Source organism: Corvus hawaiiensis, chromosome 7, assembly GCF_020740725.1.
Source record: "Corvus hawaiiensis isolate bCorHaw1 chromosome 7, bCorHaw1.pri.cur, whole genome shotgun sequence".
Classification (NCBI taxonomy): Eukaryota; Metazoa; Chordata; class Aves; order Passeriformes; family Corvidae; genus Corvus; species Corvus hawaiiensis.
Window position 1 is genome coordinate 33,276,511 of NC_063219.1, and position 18,881 is coordinate 33,295,391.

The 18,881-nt window shown below is 42.0% G+C and overlaps 1 protein-coding gene across 1 annotated transcript in view; it reads right to left on the bottom strand.

Annotated features, from left to right (window-relative positions):
- Positions 1–13,493, bottom strand: part of ACTR3 (actin related protein 3) — a 29,029-nt gene extending 15,536 nt beyond the window's left edge. Inside the window, exon 1 of the mRNA XM_048309683.1 lies at positions 13,313–13,493. Coding sequence (XP_048165640.1) covers positions 13,313–13,356 — 44 coding nt within the window. The 5' untranslated portion in view covers positions 13,357–13,493. The remainder of the gene's footprint in view (positions 1–13,312) is intronic.
- Positions 13,494–18,881: the final 5,388 nt, after the last annotated feature.

Consider the following 18,881-nt stretch of genomic DNA (forward strand, 5'->3'; position numbering starts at 1 on the left):
GTAGATTTTAAAGCTAAATCTACACAAAAACTTTGGAGTCTGAATGCTACATAAACCTACACCTAGATTAGAAGTGTTTTTTAACAGTTAAAACTGTTTGATTATTAAACTCAGTATTTCAAAGAAAGCAAAAGCTGAACTGTTGCAGGTAACTGGCAGCTTAGTTGCTTGTGGGTGGGAGTTTGCCCAGCACACACACAGCCAGCAGACTGAAAGAAAAACAGTCTCATGAAAGATGCATTTTACATAAAAGGAGTGTATTCAGACATAAAATCAGCATATATAAAAATACTATGGCCTACTCAGCAAGAAGTGTACTGACTCAGGGAAAAAAAAAAGTAATGCATTTTTAGGCTTCCAAGAAAAGAAACAGGAAAAAAACCTGCATGACTTTTGGTCTTGGAATATTAGAGCATTGTATCAGCAAGTCTCCAGTGCAGTGTTCTACACAACACATCTCTCATGTACAAGACTTCATTGCATACCTGGAACTCCAGCATTGCTGGCACATGGGTCAGGGAGGGACCCTCTGCTCCCCTGGGAGCCTCAGGCTCACAGCACAGCCAGGGACCATGGTACAACACATTATAAACACTAAACCTGATTTTCGTAACTAAATGCATATAGAGATACTCTTGAGTTAAAATGAAGTCTAAAAATGTGATAGGTGAGGCAAAAAGCTACGGTAAAACTGAATGAAAGTTGATAAAAATCTTCAATTCACCAAATGCACAATCTAGTAACAGTAGGATTCCTTACAAATTAACTTTTGCAGATAGGAGGCTTTATTCGGACTGATCAGATATATTCTACCACTGTCACTTGAAGTAAACATTTAAATTGCATGAAAAGAAGGATACTATAGGCAATCCAGATTCCACAAGGAGTTCATACATGGCAACGTGTCTGACTAATGAATGATTCACAGGGGAACAAGGCACACCCCATCTTCTTCAGGGCAGGAGTTATTGCTGCCACAGGAAAAGAATCCTGATAGTAGAGCTATCATAAGGCAGTACCAATACTGGATCACAGTTTTCCACAGAACACCCTTTGTCTTGCTGCACAGCACTGAAGAGTGGCAGGAGGGACTTGCATGGAGACAGGCAGGCACATGCCGTTAATGAGACATGGACTCAGCTTTCCCATATGGAATTTGGGGCATTCAGCAGTAAGAGCACAAGGCACTGCACACAGGAGTGTAATGGTATAAGCTGATTTCTATTAATATCTGTAATACAAAACTGATTTACAAAATCCCAAAGGTGAAGGCCTTGATTGTTCACGTGTTTTCCTTTATTCCTCCATGTTCAGCTCCCTGAAATGTTTCTGTAGACCTAAAAGCTCATTAAAAAAAAAAAAAAAAAAAAAAAAAAAAAAAGAGAAAACCCCTAAGAAACAGTCAGGCAAAAAATTTGTTGGGTAATCATGACCTTCAGCTTTATTTCAGAAAATCAGCTACAGAGTATCCAAGAGCAGCACACAAAGTCTCTACACATGTGCCTGTCTGTACATGGAGAACCACACACACACCCACCCCCTCCCACACTATCTCTCGGTATATACATATAGGTGTGTACATGCATCTATCTGATATTCCCCACTGACTTCCCTGTAACACCTTCTCCAAAAGGCAACACCACTCTCTAGTCCACACAGACATGTGACAAACAAATCACGATATTTTTGTAATGGACATTCATAGCACAAACAGGTTTGGGAGAGCAACTAATGAAGGTTCCTTCTGCGTTAACACTACTAACCCATATCTCACCTATCAGTGGAGAAATATTTCCAGCATGTGATCATCACCCTCAAAAACTCACATCCTGAAGCTGCACAGCAGCTCTGCACTCTCTGCCTGAGAGCTCTCTGGAAGGACAGCCAAAGGGCTTCCCACAATGTTCTCAATGGCACTAATGGGATTTCTTACATGTGCTCTCTCACCTAGAATAGACATTTCTGAGGCTCTTGACACGAAAGCAATGTCACTGGAAGGTTACTTATGCATTAGTCACACAGACAATTTTAAAGCCAAAAGGAAACAGTGCTGAGGGTAAGAACTTGCAACGAGGATGTCATTACCAGAACCTCCATCTGCAAACCACAAACTCTGACCACATACCTTTGCTCCACTGTTTCCCTGCCCAGAACAAATGCCATTCTCCCAAGTTATTCAAGCACAACTGTAATTTTAACAGAAGTGAGGAACGGAGGGACAACTGCTTTGTAAGCAATGAAGTTGTCCAGCTGCTCCTGGAAGTAACACAGAGCTGGGGCGGGGTCCAACATGAGCTGTGAGTGTCATTTCTCTGACAGGTCCACACCAAGACAGGAGTTAACCAAGCACAAGCAGAAAAGAGCACTCGAGGACAAGCATCACCTGATCTCCAACTCCTAGAGCAGATCTGGGTTGCAGCCTATTCCTCAGCTACTCCTAATGACCTGGGCTAACAGAAATGTCACACATTTAAAATGCACACACAAACAGAAGTAAGATGTACCTGCAGTGCTGGTCCCACTGGAAAGATGCAAAGTAACTTGGAAAACAAACAAAAGAAGAAAGAAACACCTTTCTGTGGGAAGAGTAAAGCAAGGGGGAGTAAAAAACCCACAACAGAATGCAATCAAAATGGTCTCTTTCTGGTTTACCTTCAAGGTACATCATTAGAAAAACTAGGGCATTTTGTTCAGAGGGCTGTTTTCTCTTGTTCATGAAATTGCTCCCTTCATGATGGCTCTGAATTACTGTTCACCATCTGAGCTTGCAAATGCAATGGGCTTCCCAGGCACCGCAGGCTGTACAGCATACATGTGTAAGTTCTAAAATTCTGCTTTGGTGTGCACCACAGCCTGTACATCAAGCCCAGCAAGGTTTCTCTAACTAAACACACCTCAAATCCTATGCAAAACCTGTCCAAGTGGCCATGCTGCAAACAAGTCTAGCATCCAGTGATAAGATTAGGCTTTACACAGAATTAAATGCATTTATTCTTAAATGTAAGCTGATACTGGCTTTTTGCAAGGTGTCACACTTGCTCAGGCAGCAGGAGATCCCTACTCCATATCCTCTTCCATGCAAATGGGTCCAGAGCCAATCTCCCATTTCCCGTGAGAGCCTCTTCCAATGTTTTTATGAACTCTCCTGAGGCAGAAGTGCTTTGCATTTCTCTACTAAAAGCATGTGGAAAAAAGGATCCAGGAAACAAGGGCCAAAGACAGAAAGCAAGATGATTGCAACACACATCATTCAACACACTTTCATTGCTGGCTAAATTACCTTAACCCAAAAAATTGTAATTAAGCAGGGTATAGAAGGCACTACAGAAAAGCTCAGAGTGTGGAGATTCTAAGGAGAACATGCATATGGCAATATATTCAAAAGAGCATGAAATAAATCACATGGCAAAAACTCCAAGTTTTTAAACAGAATGGGAAGCGATTCTGCTCTTCAATACCAGCTCCTGACATATGGTCTGTCCATCAAAGATTTTATCAAAAAGGGCTTAATAGCCTTTCCCATTTGAACTGGATAAATTCTATACAGACGGAAATTATAAGATAGATACCATGTTTTTACTGTCTGACGTCTTCTGATAACAGCTGCTTTAAAAAGAAGTGGAACATTTCTTAAACATGGATGAATTCCTAGTCTTCATACACAGAGCCTCATGTGACTGAAAAGCCTGAACAAGCCCTTATGTTTTTATTCGTTGCTTTTCTTCTATCATCCTTCTTGTACACCAGATGGGACTGAAAAGCCTAGGAAGTATTTACTTTTCAAATCCCTGTAAAGAGAAATTGATCAGAAAATTACAGTGAAAGAAGAAAGCCAACTTACTCCTTTAAAAATGTCCCAGCTCTAGCATCAGGTGCAAATTGTTTAAGCAGCAGCAGAAGTCCCTGAAGAACTGATTATATTAGGAAAATGGGACTTGTATTAATAAATTAGTTTACTATCTCTTTTCAAATGTCCTTGATAAAACATAAGACAGCAAGATTTTGAAATTACTCATGCTTTTCATATTTAGATCTTTAGCTAAAAGGTAAAATATACCTTTTACACATTACTAGTTTGCATTTTTAAATAGCAGCTGCTTCTGTCAAAACTTAAAACATTTTTGATCAACAAGTGTTTTAAGTAATCAATAATGGTAGCCAAAAAATTAGCTCTATAAATGGAAAAAAACCCCACAAGATTAGAAGCACTCAGATAAAGAACCTTCTTAAACCATAGATAAGACACATGAAGGGATGGTAAAAGGGTAGCATAGTATTTCAATGAAAATGACTACCTCTAGGTAGCAGAGGTGTTAAAAATCTCAGAGTCTACAAGCTTGACCTTGGAATTAACTGTATTACTGTGTATTTGAAACTATTTTAGAGCACTTCCACCCAAAAATATCAGCCCAGTCAAGCAAGAACCTTCACCTTGACAACAAGTACTTCTGTGCCACACACTGAAACTGTCACAGTAAAACAAACCATAAGCAGATTGGTGTGCAATTTAACAAATGAGCTCAAAAGCAGCCTGAAATAGAAGTGCTTCTAGCAATCATTTATTTCCTAAATAGATAAAAACCACCTTTAAAAAAAGCTGATTTATCTTTAAAGGCATCTATATTTTTGTGTAGAAATTTATCCAGTGCTGCTTTTTATCAGCAGCTACCTCTACAACTCAGAGCACAGACACGACTGTCATACTTGCTAGTAAAATCCAGCTAAAATGGGTAGTGAAAACCACAAAGACATGGCTGCACAGAGCCAGACCAGAATGACCAAGAGGAACATAGGGACAAAAGCAGCCTATGCTACAAAGCTCTCAGAATAAATTCACATGTACTGCAATAAGAGTCTCCAGGTAACATTTTTAATATCAGTCTGGAGAAGAGGAAGCTACTGCATTGTGCTGCTTCTAACTTCACTAACATTTGGACGGAGTGGAAGGGCAACAACTTTCAATTTTGCTCTATGTTTACTACCACCAAATCTTTAAAAACCAATCAACCAAACAAAAAACAACTTTGGTAACCTGACTCTAGAAAAGTTCTCTTCTCCTAAAAGTAAAGAGGAAGATAAGATGCATTTATGTCCAAAAGACTGGCTTATGATTGAGCCACAAAAAGTGGACTTGAAACCAGACCATTCTTAAGTGCTTTCAACTAACAAAATCCAAATTCTGGTACCCTGATGATACTACCATCTAAATTTGTGGTCTTTCACAATTTTATTTGTATTTTTAAACCCATTTCTACTATCTAATGCTGGCACATATTTTAATACAAAAGTTAATACAAAGCTTTCCTTTGACTATATTTTCCTCAAAGTAAGAAGAGCAAATGGTTTTGGATATTATCTTTGTATAATGAGAGTAGAGTAGTTTGTGTTGGCAAAGGCAAAACGCTCCCCTTCTACTTACTGCTCCCTTTGAGACTTCTACACACTAATTCATTTTAGCAAGTGTCTTAACAGTGCCTCTGTGTTACACCACACCCACACAGCACTCACCTATACTGATAGGCTCTCTAATAATTTTTTTAAATTATTTTTTATTTTTCCAGGTTTTCTGAGCATTTTTCCCAGTCTGCCTACTCCATGCAGTATTTCCAAATAATGAGGGAAGAATGCCCAAAAGTTTGGCAGTCTTACATGAATAATTACTTAATAGTATAAGTTATTTAATATGAGGGGGAGATTTATTTGGCAACTTTCTACATCATTTAACCAAAATAAGCTGAACATCAGGAGTTGGATTCAATTATCCTTGTGAGTCCCTTCCAACTAAGGATATTCAATGACTGCACAGACATTTCTCAGAAGCAAAAAACCCAAGAGAATAAATTAATACACATATTTTTCAACAGATAAAGCAAGCAAGGATCAATTGAATGAATACTTAACCTGCAAGCAAACAAAATCCCACACCTGAAGAAATTAAGCAGGTAAAACCTAAGTCTTATGATGCAGAAATAGCCTGACTTGGAAGTTTTTTTCAAGCAGATGCAATACAGGGGCTAAAACTGTAAAGTTATTCCACATTAAAAAATTGGTCTTTTGTGCTTGCTATTTGCACAGTTTCAGCACTTGAGAGTTCCAGCTTTGACCCAAGAGCTGCTATGCCATGGCCCCAGTCACACCAACCTGGGCAGAGGGCAGGATGAAATCAAATGGACTGGGAGAGCAGGGATGGAGAGCAGGAGCACCCAGCAAGCACCATGGGATTGGCCCAGCACTTCCAATCTGCCCTGCACACCCATCACCACTTCAGCCTTTCAGTAGGTAACCAAATGTTTTCCATCAAGAGCAGGCTTGCACTAGAGCACCAGATTACACATTTATCATGTTACAGCACGCTTCTAATAAAAGACGGGTCCGATTAGAAACAGTTGGCCCGTAGAAAAAAATGCCCCACTCAGCTGTGGACAAAAACATACCAGTAAATCATGTTTAATATAAAAAGCAGGTCTCATTTAACAGGATCACAGAGATTCTGGAGTCTGACTGCAAATATGCAAGGAGTCATATTGTGAAAGCTCATGAAGACAATAAACAGTGCTCTGTATGTAAGGCAAACTATCACAAAAAAATACTAATACTGAAAAGCTAGATAAGAGATATGGTGTTAAGTAAAGTATTACAATTTGGATTCATCCACTGAGAGCATTTATTTATCAAAATAAAGTAACAACAGATAACCTCCTGTCTGCATCTTGCTCTCTACAGCCTGAGCATGCCAAAACACATCCTGCGCACAGCTGCAAGCATTTGCACTGACCACAAGAGAATAATAAAGAGAGAAAGGAAAACCTAGAAAAAATTAAAACCGTACATTTATCTAGAGTTTTTCCATCTAGTCTTAAAAATGCAAACCCCATGACCAGAACAAAAAGAAAAAAAAATTCAATCATATTATACCCTACATTAAGTCAGTGGATAAAATGATTACTTTTTCAATTTTGGATATAACTGAATAAGCAAAGCCCCAGCAATACATCACTACTAGCACTTGGAAAGGACTGATGCTTCATTTTGATGGTTAAAGTAATCCTGCTATGGGCACTAACAAGCTTTCAATCCAACTGGTATTTTTAAGCATCTACCCAAGGATGATTTCTGTTAGATTGGTACACCTAAATATATTTTAGTTCAGTGACCAAGACCAAAAATTAAAGCAACAGATTCCTTTTCTCACATAGAGCAAAAAAGAACTTTGAATTTCTTTTCAGACAAACCGAAGTATGTTTTTAGTCATTTTACCTTTGAAATTAACCTTGTCTCCCTAAAGTCTTGTAATTTTGGACAAACATTCATTTAAGTTTTTTTTTTTTTAAAGTTTGTTTGAAATTGTCAAAACCTTTCAGCATGTCCCAAAGAAAGCCTGCAATGATGAAACTAAATGTTGAAACATTACGTTGAAACTTTTCAATTGCATGAACTAACAGACCAACTGTGACGTTTCTTATACATGCCTATAAAACAATACAGAGGATGGATTACTACTCAGAACTGGTATAGTATTTCTGTACTCCTAAAAACTATTTTCAACTAATTTAGACAAGTAAATGTCCATAGGAGTCATGTAATTAACACACTTGCTGAGCAGAAAGTCCAAGCCAGGTACTAAAAACACCAAGGAACAAGAATTGAATCTGCCCCGACCCAGGCACACCTCAAACCCTGCCCTCCCTCAAACCTTGCCCCATGCAGGAGCTCTGCAGTTCATAGAAGGAGGTTCATTTATCATTAACTTTACAGATCCAGCCCAGGGATGCACGTGGGTTTGTCCTCTACTCTGAAATGCCACTGCCCCTTTCCTCTGTATCAAGCATAAGTGAGACCTGGGAAAAGAGGAGCAGGAACAGAAGGACTGGAGGGTGCCATGCATCTTGAATGGATTCTGAAAGGCACTCAAATAAGATACAAACTGATTCCTGTGATGAAATTACAAAAAACCAAAAGCGTGTATATATATATGTATATGTATGTTCTCCTAACTGAACTCCTATTATTCCCAATTGTACTGCATACTCTGACCATTTAGTGTTGCAACATGGACTGTGATGTATTAAGAATCATTTAAAAGATACCACAGGCCATCATCAGCCTTCAAAGTCTCCTTGCAAATGTTCTTTAAATGTATTAAATAAATTCTTAATCTAGTACAATTCCTTTTTCCACATTAAGGATGACACATTTTCCCCTCCCTCCCTAACCACACTTCAGCCGCTGGCAAGCAAAAGATGCTCTTAAAACCCTGGAAGAGTATTTTTTCCATATGCCATTAAGGAAATATGTTGTCCATGCTTTCCATATTGAAAACTTACTTCTGGGATGACACAACACAGAAAACTTTCATGAAGACTGGAGCTCACAGAAGGTCATGACAAGATATCCAGTTGAAGTATAAACTACAAAAATATCATGGAGCTGAAGTCTTCATACTAAACATAAGTTATGCTTTGAAAAACCTTCAGAAATAACCCATGTCTGGAACATTAGGAAAGAAAAATAATTTCGAGGTGCAGTATAAGATACTAAAAAGTCACAGAGCTCACAAAACAGACTGCTACTTCCCCCTACCTTGCTTTTACAGTACTGGATTTCTCACCTCACAGATTTTGCTGTTTATTGAAGATTACTGCTTTTTATGGATCTTGTACTCATTTACACTCTCAGGTCAAAACCCAGAAGAGAAAGAGAACAACCTAATCCTTTCATAACTTATCACATAGAAGACACTCAACCCATAAATACTTTGCTCTCCTTAAGAGCATGAATTTATAGAGGTGTTGCATGAAGATTAACTAGAGCAGTAGGGTTTGTAGAGAAGTCCCCACAGCAAACTCACTCCAGCCAGCTTCTGCTCCTCTGAGGTTCTGTGTGCCCAGATTTACTCTTCCTTCATTCACAGCACTGGTTATAGAGACTGAACAGCCAAGAAACTCTCAGATGTATGTGACTCATTCCAAAGAACAGCTTGCAACTCCACATCAAGAAACCCTGGAAATCCTGAGCAGCCTCAATCCTCCTGGCTCTCAGCTCAGCAGGAACCCGGACTGCCAGGAGGTGTCGAAGAAATCCTGAGTTCCCATCAAGACCAGGAAATCTTTCTCCAGGCAACCCCCAAACCTTTAGTTCACCCCTAGTATTCAAGAAAGAAGTTAAAAAAATACATCAATTTTTGCAACCTGTGTATGGGAAATGAAAAAGGGGCCTAGATTGGCACAGGAAAGGAGGCAGAAGAAACAAGATCCATGACAACAGGTTGGGCTTTTTTCCACACAATCACATAACCAATTTACTCAAGAAAAGGGTTACGAACACACATGACCCTCCCAACAAGACTCTAGGGTACATTACAGAAGCTGGCCACCAGTGACACTCAAGTATCAAATGGATCCACCTGGCAGCCACTGAAAAATGGCACACAAACCTACCAAAACCAAAGTTCAGGTATAGAAAACACAAATAATATTCTTTAAATCCCTTTCATTGCTATAATTAGGTTCTCATTTTGGAAGTACAGTAGTTACATAGCCACTTACCTCAGCTCAGCTAAAGAGCCATTAATTTGAACACTTGCAATTATCTGCCATCCCGAACGAGCTATTTCAGTGTTATACAAGTTATACTGAAGGAAAGAAGTGCATTCACACATAAAGACACAGTTAAAAATCTACTTGTCAACCTAATCAGGCTAAATTCTAAAGTGGCGTAGGAAGAGCTTTTAATCATGACTTGCAGGCAGCGCTGTGCTCGCCTGTAGAAGAGGCGGCAAGAACAATTCAAATACCCAAAAGGCACAAAGCAAAAGACTGCAGCCTACTGCGATTAAAAAATGACTAAGAGCCCTTTCCTTTCTTTGGCATGCTGCTCATATACTTTAAGGGAAGAACTCCATCTTGTATTTCTATTCTGAACTTTTATTTTAAAATGCATGTAATCCTTAGATACAGCAAAGCATGAAGTAAGTCTCATTCACAACATACCTACTGACTTCGGGAAAATCAAAAATCTGACAGTGTTTGAAGGATATAAACAGAACAGCACATAGGTGCTACTTTATAGCTCATTGCTCATGGACCTTTCTTTTGTGAAAAGAAGGGAAAGAGAGGGGCTCTCAGCTGCCAAGTGAAGTCAAATTCATTACTAACATGGACCAAGACTTCCTGACAATAAGGTCCACAGTGTTGTTCTACAGATTACCCAACAAAACTGCAATATACTTAAAACTTAAATAGACAAGGCTATCAGTTATAGAAATACATAATACTGGGTTTAACAGTTATGTTAAGCTAACTGGGCTCTTCCAATTTTTCATATCATGCCTGTAACTCAACTGTACAATTAAAAGGACAGTACTTCAGACAAGTAGCTTTTTTAAACCACAATTAAGTATTTACCTGCTCTTATGCAGGTATCAATTACCTTATTTTCTAGGTATCAAGTTTGCTTAAGCAAAGAATGCAAATTTCAAGGCAACAAATGTAACACCGGAAGCATTTTGGCTGCATCCATAATCTGACTGTCATGTCACTGATTAAAACCATTTCCCAGCTCCAGTTGGATGGCATGTACTTAGATGACCCCTAAAAAGTTTGACTGAGCTGTTAAAACCTCAAATGGCAGTGATTACATGATCTCCCCAACCTCTTCTGGGTTTTGGTCTCCTTATGCTTTGAAAGAAGTTCTTATCATTTGTATAATCTGTGCAGGCTGATGCTGAAAAGCACAATTGCTGCCTTTCTCATCCCTGTTTTAGCTGGCAAAAATGCACACACACATACACTAAAAACCTCAAAATTTAACACTCAGGTAAACAAACTGACCTGTGGCTACAAGCACAAGACACATAGGAAGACACTCTTTAATACCTCTTCTACACCTGCCCTTTTGCTGATTGAGGTAAATTCTCCCGAGATTGCAAAGTAACAATCGCGATCGACCACTCCCTCTAAAAAAAGCCTACCTTTTGGAAAAGCAGTGCACATTTAAAGCCTGTTCTAAACAACACAGTTCCTTTCACCCTTCCTGCTTTGGTTGTATTTTTCAAAACCTCTTTTCCTCTTTTTGGGGGCTATACTTAATTTCTCTGCTTTCTGTCATTTTGGCAGACAGAACACTGAGACCTTGGGTGATCTGCACTGAGCACAGGGCTGACATAATTTGTCTTCTCACACACTAAGTGAGATGGGCTGGGAGGGTTGCACCAATTAAAAAAAATAAAAGCTAAAACCATGATTATGCTATCATAACCCACTGCACTATTACCCACCTGTTTCTTATTCATCTCAACTATGGTATTTTTCCTTTGTAAATTCACCACTTTATATTTTTGTCGACTGAAAATATTGAATTCAAACCACCCCAACACTCTGCAATCTTTACAGTGCTGCAAATCTTTGCCCCCACTTTCTTGAAGCAGAATTTTACAGAAGAACAACCTTGGACTAGGAAACACACCTGAAATGAAAAGCTTGGAGAGCAAAATAGGCTGGGCCGCATGAAAAAAAAATACTGGTGCACAAGAAAACAGCATCTTAGAGCTGTAAGGAAATAAATAAATGAAACAGGAGCAACATTTGGCTAACGCCATATTCAAAAACATTACAGAGTATACCCTCTGAAGTTGATTAATGGTGTACTTGCACACACATCTTCCCCAGGAACATTTGTTTTAACACTCACGTCCCTTGGTACACCTCTCACATCAACAAGACAAAGTTGTTTCTTACACAGTTCTGTGCTTGCATGCTGCTCCTGCGGGGGCATTGTTGAAAGCTTTAAGTGAATTTCTAATCCAGTGGTCACAACCTGTACTTTGCAAACCTATAAAGACATAATTATTGCCTTTAACGGGACTACCTGTGATACACAAACATGTGGGATAGGAAAAAGCCTCCGGTGGCATATGGCAGAGTAGTTACAGATCTTTTGCCTTGAAAAATAAACAGCACATACACACATGTTAAACTCACAAATACTTCTATACACTCAGCTACACACCCTCAATCCCACTGTGCTAATTTTCCTCCATCCCACAGAATTCAAGGTTTTAGTTCTGCTTTCACTACAGGAATGACTTCTTCATACAATTGTTAGACATTAGACACACACATACATATACCTGCTCTTCCTAAAGACCGATTTATTACTGTCCTACACCAAATTCTCTTGGGGGGATAATGAGCATGTGCTTTCAGAAACAAGTGCCTGGATTGCAGAACACACCCTTTCAAAAAAGCATGATACATATCTGCATCTACAGAGCATTCACTGAAAATTTTCTTTATTTTTAGCAAGAGGGATGAAAGGTGAAACAAAAGTAAAAAAATAGTTAAAGAAGCAGCATGCCATCGGTAGTAGCTAAAGAGCTTTGAAAATACACCCGCGCTGTCCCTTCCAATGAAAAGCTGATGCCTGATGGAGACATTTCCTCTTTCCCATCGCCCTGCAGCCGGCGGGTCACAGCGCGGTTTCCTGCGAGCGGCACCGCGCAGCCCGCCCGGCTCGGCTTCCCACGGACACCTCCGGGGCTGCTGCCCTGCCCCAACCTCGGGAGCCCCGCAAAAGGGAGCCCGGATCCCCAGGGCCTCCTGCCGCCTCGCTGCTTGTGCTATAGATCACTGCCACCGCATTCTCTCCACCGCCCGGCAGCTGCTGAACGAAAAGAAGCGTTTCCAAAGCGGATTTGGTTCAGGTTTGACACTGAAAACTGCCTTATAAGGTATAAAAGCCCGAAAGCAGGAAGAGGCTTTGACAAAACTAAGGAAGTTCCTCTGCGCCTGCTCACTGGAGGGGGAGGGGTTTTTTTCTTCCACAGACAGAAGTAACATAGAATAAATGACATTATCCTCACATTAAAAAAAAAAAATAAATACACACGATCCCCCCAGACGGCGCCGGGCAGAGCGGCGACTCCCCCGAGCCGGGGCATCCCAGGGGCTCCGGGCACCGGCGGGAGCCGCGTCCCCGCTCGCCTCCCCTGGCCCCGGCAGCCGCACAAGGTCCCGCACCCCGGCCCGGGACCGAAGGGGGCGGCCCCGACCGGCCAGAAAGCAACGAGCTGGGCCACACCAGGACACCTCTCCCGCCGAGCGGAGAAGGGAAGGCGGCTGGATGCAGCCCCGGCCCGGCCCGGCCCAGCCCAGCCCATCCCATCCCATCCCTCCCGGCACCGGCCCCGCGGCAGCTCGGGCGCGGCTCCCCGGCCCGGCAGCGCGACCCCCGCCGCCATCTGCAGCAGCATCGGCGGCGGAACCCGCCCGGCCCCGCCCCGGGCGGCCCCAAGCTGTCAGCGGCCGTGTCTCACCCCGTGCCGCAGTCCACCACGCAGGCCGGGAGCCGCCCTGCCATGCTGGTCGGTAGCGGCGGTGCTGGGGACGGCGGGCAGCCCTAGGCTCCGGCGGGGCTCGGCGGGCTGCGCTCGGCGGCACCGAAGGACTTCCGCAGGGCGGGCGCTGCCTCCGCCCCCGCCCGCTCGCTCGCTGCCCGGCGAGCCCAAGATGGCTGACCCGCCCCGCCCCGTGACGTGCGGTGGCGCGGCCTCGCCCAGCCGGGCGGAGCGGCGGCAGCGCCCTCAGGGCGGCGGGAGCGGCTGGGCGGCTGAATCACTGAATATCACGGGCTGTCACAGGCTAGCACAAGCTAGCACAGGGTCAGGCGGGCTGGGAGAGACCCCCGAGATCGCCGAGTCCGACCGGTGACCGAACAGCACCATGTCAAACAGACCATGGCACTGCGTGCCACGTCCAGGCTTTCCTCAAACACCTCCAGGGACCGTGACTCCACCACCTCCGCGGACAGTCCGTTCCAATCACAGAATTGTTAGAGTTGGAAGGGACCTGTGGAGATCACCCGGTCCATCCCCCCTGCCCAGGCAGGGTCACCTGGAGCAGTGACACACGAACGCATCCGGGTGGGTTCGGAATGTCTCCAGTGCGTGAGACTCCACACCCTCCCCGGGCAGCTGTGCCAGTGCGCTGCTGCCCTCGATGGAAAGAGGTTCTTCCTCACGTTGAGGTGAAACTTCTTGTTCTTTAGTCTATGGCCAGTGATCCTCGTCCTGTTGCTGGGCTGAAAACAGTCTGGCACCATCCTCTCGGAACCTGTCTTTGAGATATTTATATGCATTCATGAGATCCCCTCTCAGTCTTCTCTTCTCCAGACTAAATAGGCCCAGCTCCCACAGTCCCTCCTTATAACAGAGATGCTCCAGACCCCTCATCATCTTTGTCCCAAAGAGGGCAAGGGACAATGTACTATTGGGGTCTGGTTTTCAGGTGAACAAAATACAGTCTGTTCTCTTTCTCTCTCTCTCCACCTTCCAAAACTCAGGCTCTGAAGGACAGAGTGCTGTGCACACCAGGTCTGGCCCAGTCCTTGCCCTGTGGTGTACTGCAGCCACACACTACTTTTTGTTTGTTTTCAAAGTATTTTAGTGTTTTAACACTTCTCATAATGGGGCTTTTAGGTATTTTCAATCCTTTGCCTGCTGCTCCTGCCTTGGCAATGAGAAGGCGTGAGCTTCATGGCATAATCAGATGTCAAACTGTGAACAAATTTGGTAGTCCACAGAAAGGAGTAATTTTCATTGTCAGAACTCAGCAGGCACTAATGGATCTTAATGGCTCTAATAAGTATCACCAGGGGCCTCCACCTCACCGTTCCTGTCCCAGAGAACTGGAGACCCAGTTAATCTCAGCTCTGGCCCCTCACTCAGTTCTTGTGTGAGCTATGCTGTAGGTCTGTGCTGTCCTAGCCTCACTTGCTGGCTTGATATTAGGCTTGCCTTGCCCCTTCGGTAGCCTCCAGCACTGGTCCTAGTCCTGGTCTGACATCCTGACTTCACCTCGGAGCCATGAAGTTCCAGGTGGCCCCGTGTCCCTTAGGGAACCCTCCAAGTATTCTCACAGTGGTCCTGCTTCCTTCTTCAAGCATGTTCTCTTCACCTGGTTTAACCTATCTCTAGTTAATAGACTCTTTGCCTTTTTTACTGGAGGGATAGGCTAGAGGCAGCGCCAATGCAAACAAAAGAAGGACTAGGTACATGCCCTTCAGGATGAGATAGGAGGGAGCAAAACCATCCCTTTTTGTAGCAGCAGCCAGGCAGTTCATTTGGGAAGTTCAAGTCACCATCTGGCTTTTGTGGGCTGCCAGATCTTCCTGAGGAGCATAAGCAAGGAAAGGAGATACTGAGAATATTAACATTTTTATTTTAATGTCAAAGCAAATTACGAATAGAACATTATGAGACATTTTGGAGATAATGAAAGGGATTTCTGCAGGATATTGTGTAGCTCGTGAGCTGTGCTGGGCTAGAATATTAAAGATGAATATCTCTGAAAGCTTTTAAGAGAAAGTGCAAATAGCGCTTTCCTATGTATGTGCCGCTGTGTGTGTGTAGGTAAATATTTATCTAAAATGAATACAGTTAGGATATAAACTACCATGTGGACTTTTCACTCTCCTCTCAGTTTTATTACCTGGTAGTCAGGGTTATACATGCAGCAGGTTCAACTGCTGCATCTGGCAGATGGAATCATGGAATGACAGAGCAGCTTTGGGCTCCAGCTGCTAGAGTTCAAGTATCCTCCCAGAGGAGCACAAGACAAGGTCCAAAAACCTGAGGCATGTGGAAAGGATGGAGCTGGAAGGTCCTGTCCTGGCCATACAGCTCACGGAGCCTGCACAGAAGGGATCAGCACCGCTAATTTGCCCAGCTGCAGTCAGATTTAAACAGAGCAAGTCTTTATTAAACAGACCAGTCTTTGTTACCTAATATTTCCAAATAATGCTCCTGATTAGTCTTGCTAAACCTTAATAGCAAAGTCAAAGGACAGAGAGTAGAATGGCTATAAAAGTATGCTGGAGACTTTCTGCTAGCAGAAGCATCATTTCACTATAAAACTTTAAATCACACCCAAAAGCACTTACTCTAATGCGCTCTACAGAAAATATCCTGGAGCTGGATTTATCTTTTCCTCTCTCTGAATACAAGTGTTTTCTGGGAAATGGTGGGGCACTGAGCAGAACAAAAAAGTACTGCAGGTCATATGGAAAGTGAAACAACTCTATTAAGCAACTCCACTGCAATCTCTTGCTATCAGTGTGTGTTCTTCCTGAGTCTGCATGAAGAATGACATTGAAAAAGAGCAGTGCTGGTGCATTTTGGTTTACTGAATTACAGTGGAATTTACATTTGAGGACCAAAAACCATAGGATTTCTCTCAGTGTTGAGGTGCCAATTCAATCACAGTTTTGCAAGGGAAGGAGTTGAAAGACTGAAATCCCTGGCCATGAGATCTCATGTTTCATTTTATTAATCCTTCCAGATGCAGTTCTTCAGGTGGCTGTGTACCCAGGCATCACTCTAATAAAGGGGCAAGATTTCTCTTCAAGCAGTATTATCCCATACTGTTGGACCATAAATACAGGTTTGATATATTAACTCATCCAAGTTCAAATAGATCAATCTAAATTTCAATACTGGTTTCTCTATAGACCTTTTGTTGTTTTATGCATTGGCATCTACATTATCTTGGTGGATATTTTTAGCAGAGAAGTCTTGTGCTTAAATTACAAAACTGAGCTTATAAAGCTGAAATTCAGCTAGATCCAGCAGGATTGCTGTGCTGATTGATTTCATGGAAAGGTTTTCCAACCTTTACTTTTTTCTTCAGTACAGGAACAGTAGAAAAAGCCTACAGTCTGTTTTCATGGTGTAATTTTCTGAATCTTTTCATCCTTATTTGGCCAGAAGTCTGTTCCTGAGTTATGAAAAGCTTTTCACTGTTTCAGGGTGTACCAAAAACCAAATTTTTAATGTGTAGAGGCAATGTCTTAATATATTCTCAGTCTTACCAATGGAATGGGAGTGAATAAAAGCCTGAACTGCTTTTATCTGGTACCATCTCTGGAAGTATTCACAAAGCATGTGGATGTGTCACTTGGGGACATGGTTTAGCTGTGAGCATGGTGGTGCTGGGCTGGTCTTAGAGGTCTTTTCCAACCTTTATGATTCTGTGAAATCCTGTACAGCACACATAATCCAGCAACAGCATCCCTCTACAATGCACCAAGTCCAGCTTTTGTAAGCACAGTTGGATTGCAGGTGATCTTTTCCTAAATATCCATGATAACAAGAGTAATTACCATTGCAGAGCATCCTCCTCCTGTTGCCATCTGCTTCCAGGCAGTTTACAATGTAAACACAGAGCAAGGGAATGCAGGTGAATACAAATGAATAAGGAATGAGAGGATTAAAGTCAGAAGGAAAGTATTTCTATTAATCAACAGGTGAGAGATACAGTCTAACAGTTTGATTCAGATGGAGGGAATTTGCAGACAGCTTTCTGCAAGTGTTATACAAATAAGTTGTGGAGCTCCAGAGTTTTCCAGGATGTGGGTATGATTTACCAGCTCCAGCAGTGCTAAATATTAAAATTTCACACAAGTACCTCAGCCCGAAGAAGTGTATACCTAGACAAAAGGATTACAAGTCCCTTGCTAAGCTGTGTGGGAAGCTTTTCAGCATCCTGCTCATTTTGGATCATTTTCATGCAGTTAATGGCCTGCCCTTGAACATGCAGAAAGAGCAACGCTGTGAATCCATATATAGATCCACGCCTGGGAAGCACAGTAAAGTGCAAGAGAAAAAACAAAACAAAACAAAACAAAAAAAGCCAAAAGGAAGTTCCAGGAGTGGAAGGATTCTGGAAATGCCCAGGAGGGCTGGGAATCTGATGCCTGGATCAGCATGTTGCCATTCAGATTGGCATAAACTGAATTTAAAAGGAACATTAATATCCAGTACATCACACTGAACAGCCCTTAAACCCAGCTAAACATGACAATAAAAGCTAGAGAAACAGCCAAAAAAAATCAGGTCTAGGTTATCCATTAAACAATATTCCTTTATTGTAAGTATTTATTATAAAGTACACTGCATAATCTCTTAACCATCATGTTCTGAGTACTTTGATATAAATAAGTTTTCCAGTAGTTGAGAGAATACTACAGAGAGCTAAAAAAACCCAAATCATTTTATCTACCCAGATATAAGATGTATGCAGATTTCCTTCAAGAAGGGCCACAAGCAAGATTACAGTGTAATTGGATGATTTTGGCATAGCTATAGCAACAGCCATATGGGAGGCATGTAATTTCATGGAGCTGCACATGGTGAAGTCATGGCAAATTACCAGGAACTCATTTGATGTGGCTGCTCTCCAAGAGTTCAACGTAGATCAGCTAAAACCATTAACTTTCAAAATATAATTAGTCCAACCATATTTTTTTTTCTAAATGAGGGATGGGAAAAAACCCAGCTAATAATTCTTGGCACACTGAAACAAGGTGTGTAGGGAGAGAGAGAAACTTATAAACTGGGGCTTGTTTATATCCTTGGACTATTACGATGATAACACCACTATTGCCCATTTTATTTGATAGGAATAACAGCAAATCATGTATCAAAAGACGAACCTGGAAAAAGAATTTGACTGAAAATGTGATGCCTCGAATAAGAACTTGATGTTCTGGCCTGAGGCAAAATCTGCAAAAGTCAAGGGAAACTGCATTCCTATCTACAGCTTGCTTTTCCATTCAAAATTGGTTCTCTTTGTGCTGCTATTCTGTTCATTCTCATAATGAATGCATCTTAATCCTTTATAATGCCTCTGCAAGTGAATTAGAAGAAGGATGGCAGCAGGATTGCTACAACAGCAAAGCAGAATACAAACCTCTGCCCTTGTGTTGTATCCATACTGCACAGGCTCCACACAGTCACACCTGGGACCCAAGGAATAACAGTGCATATTTTGTCCATGATCAGAAAATCTGTGCTTTGTTGTGTAATAGAAACATTATTATGTGTTCTC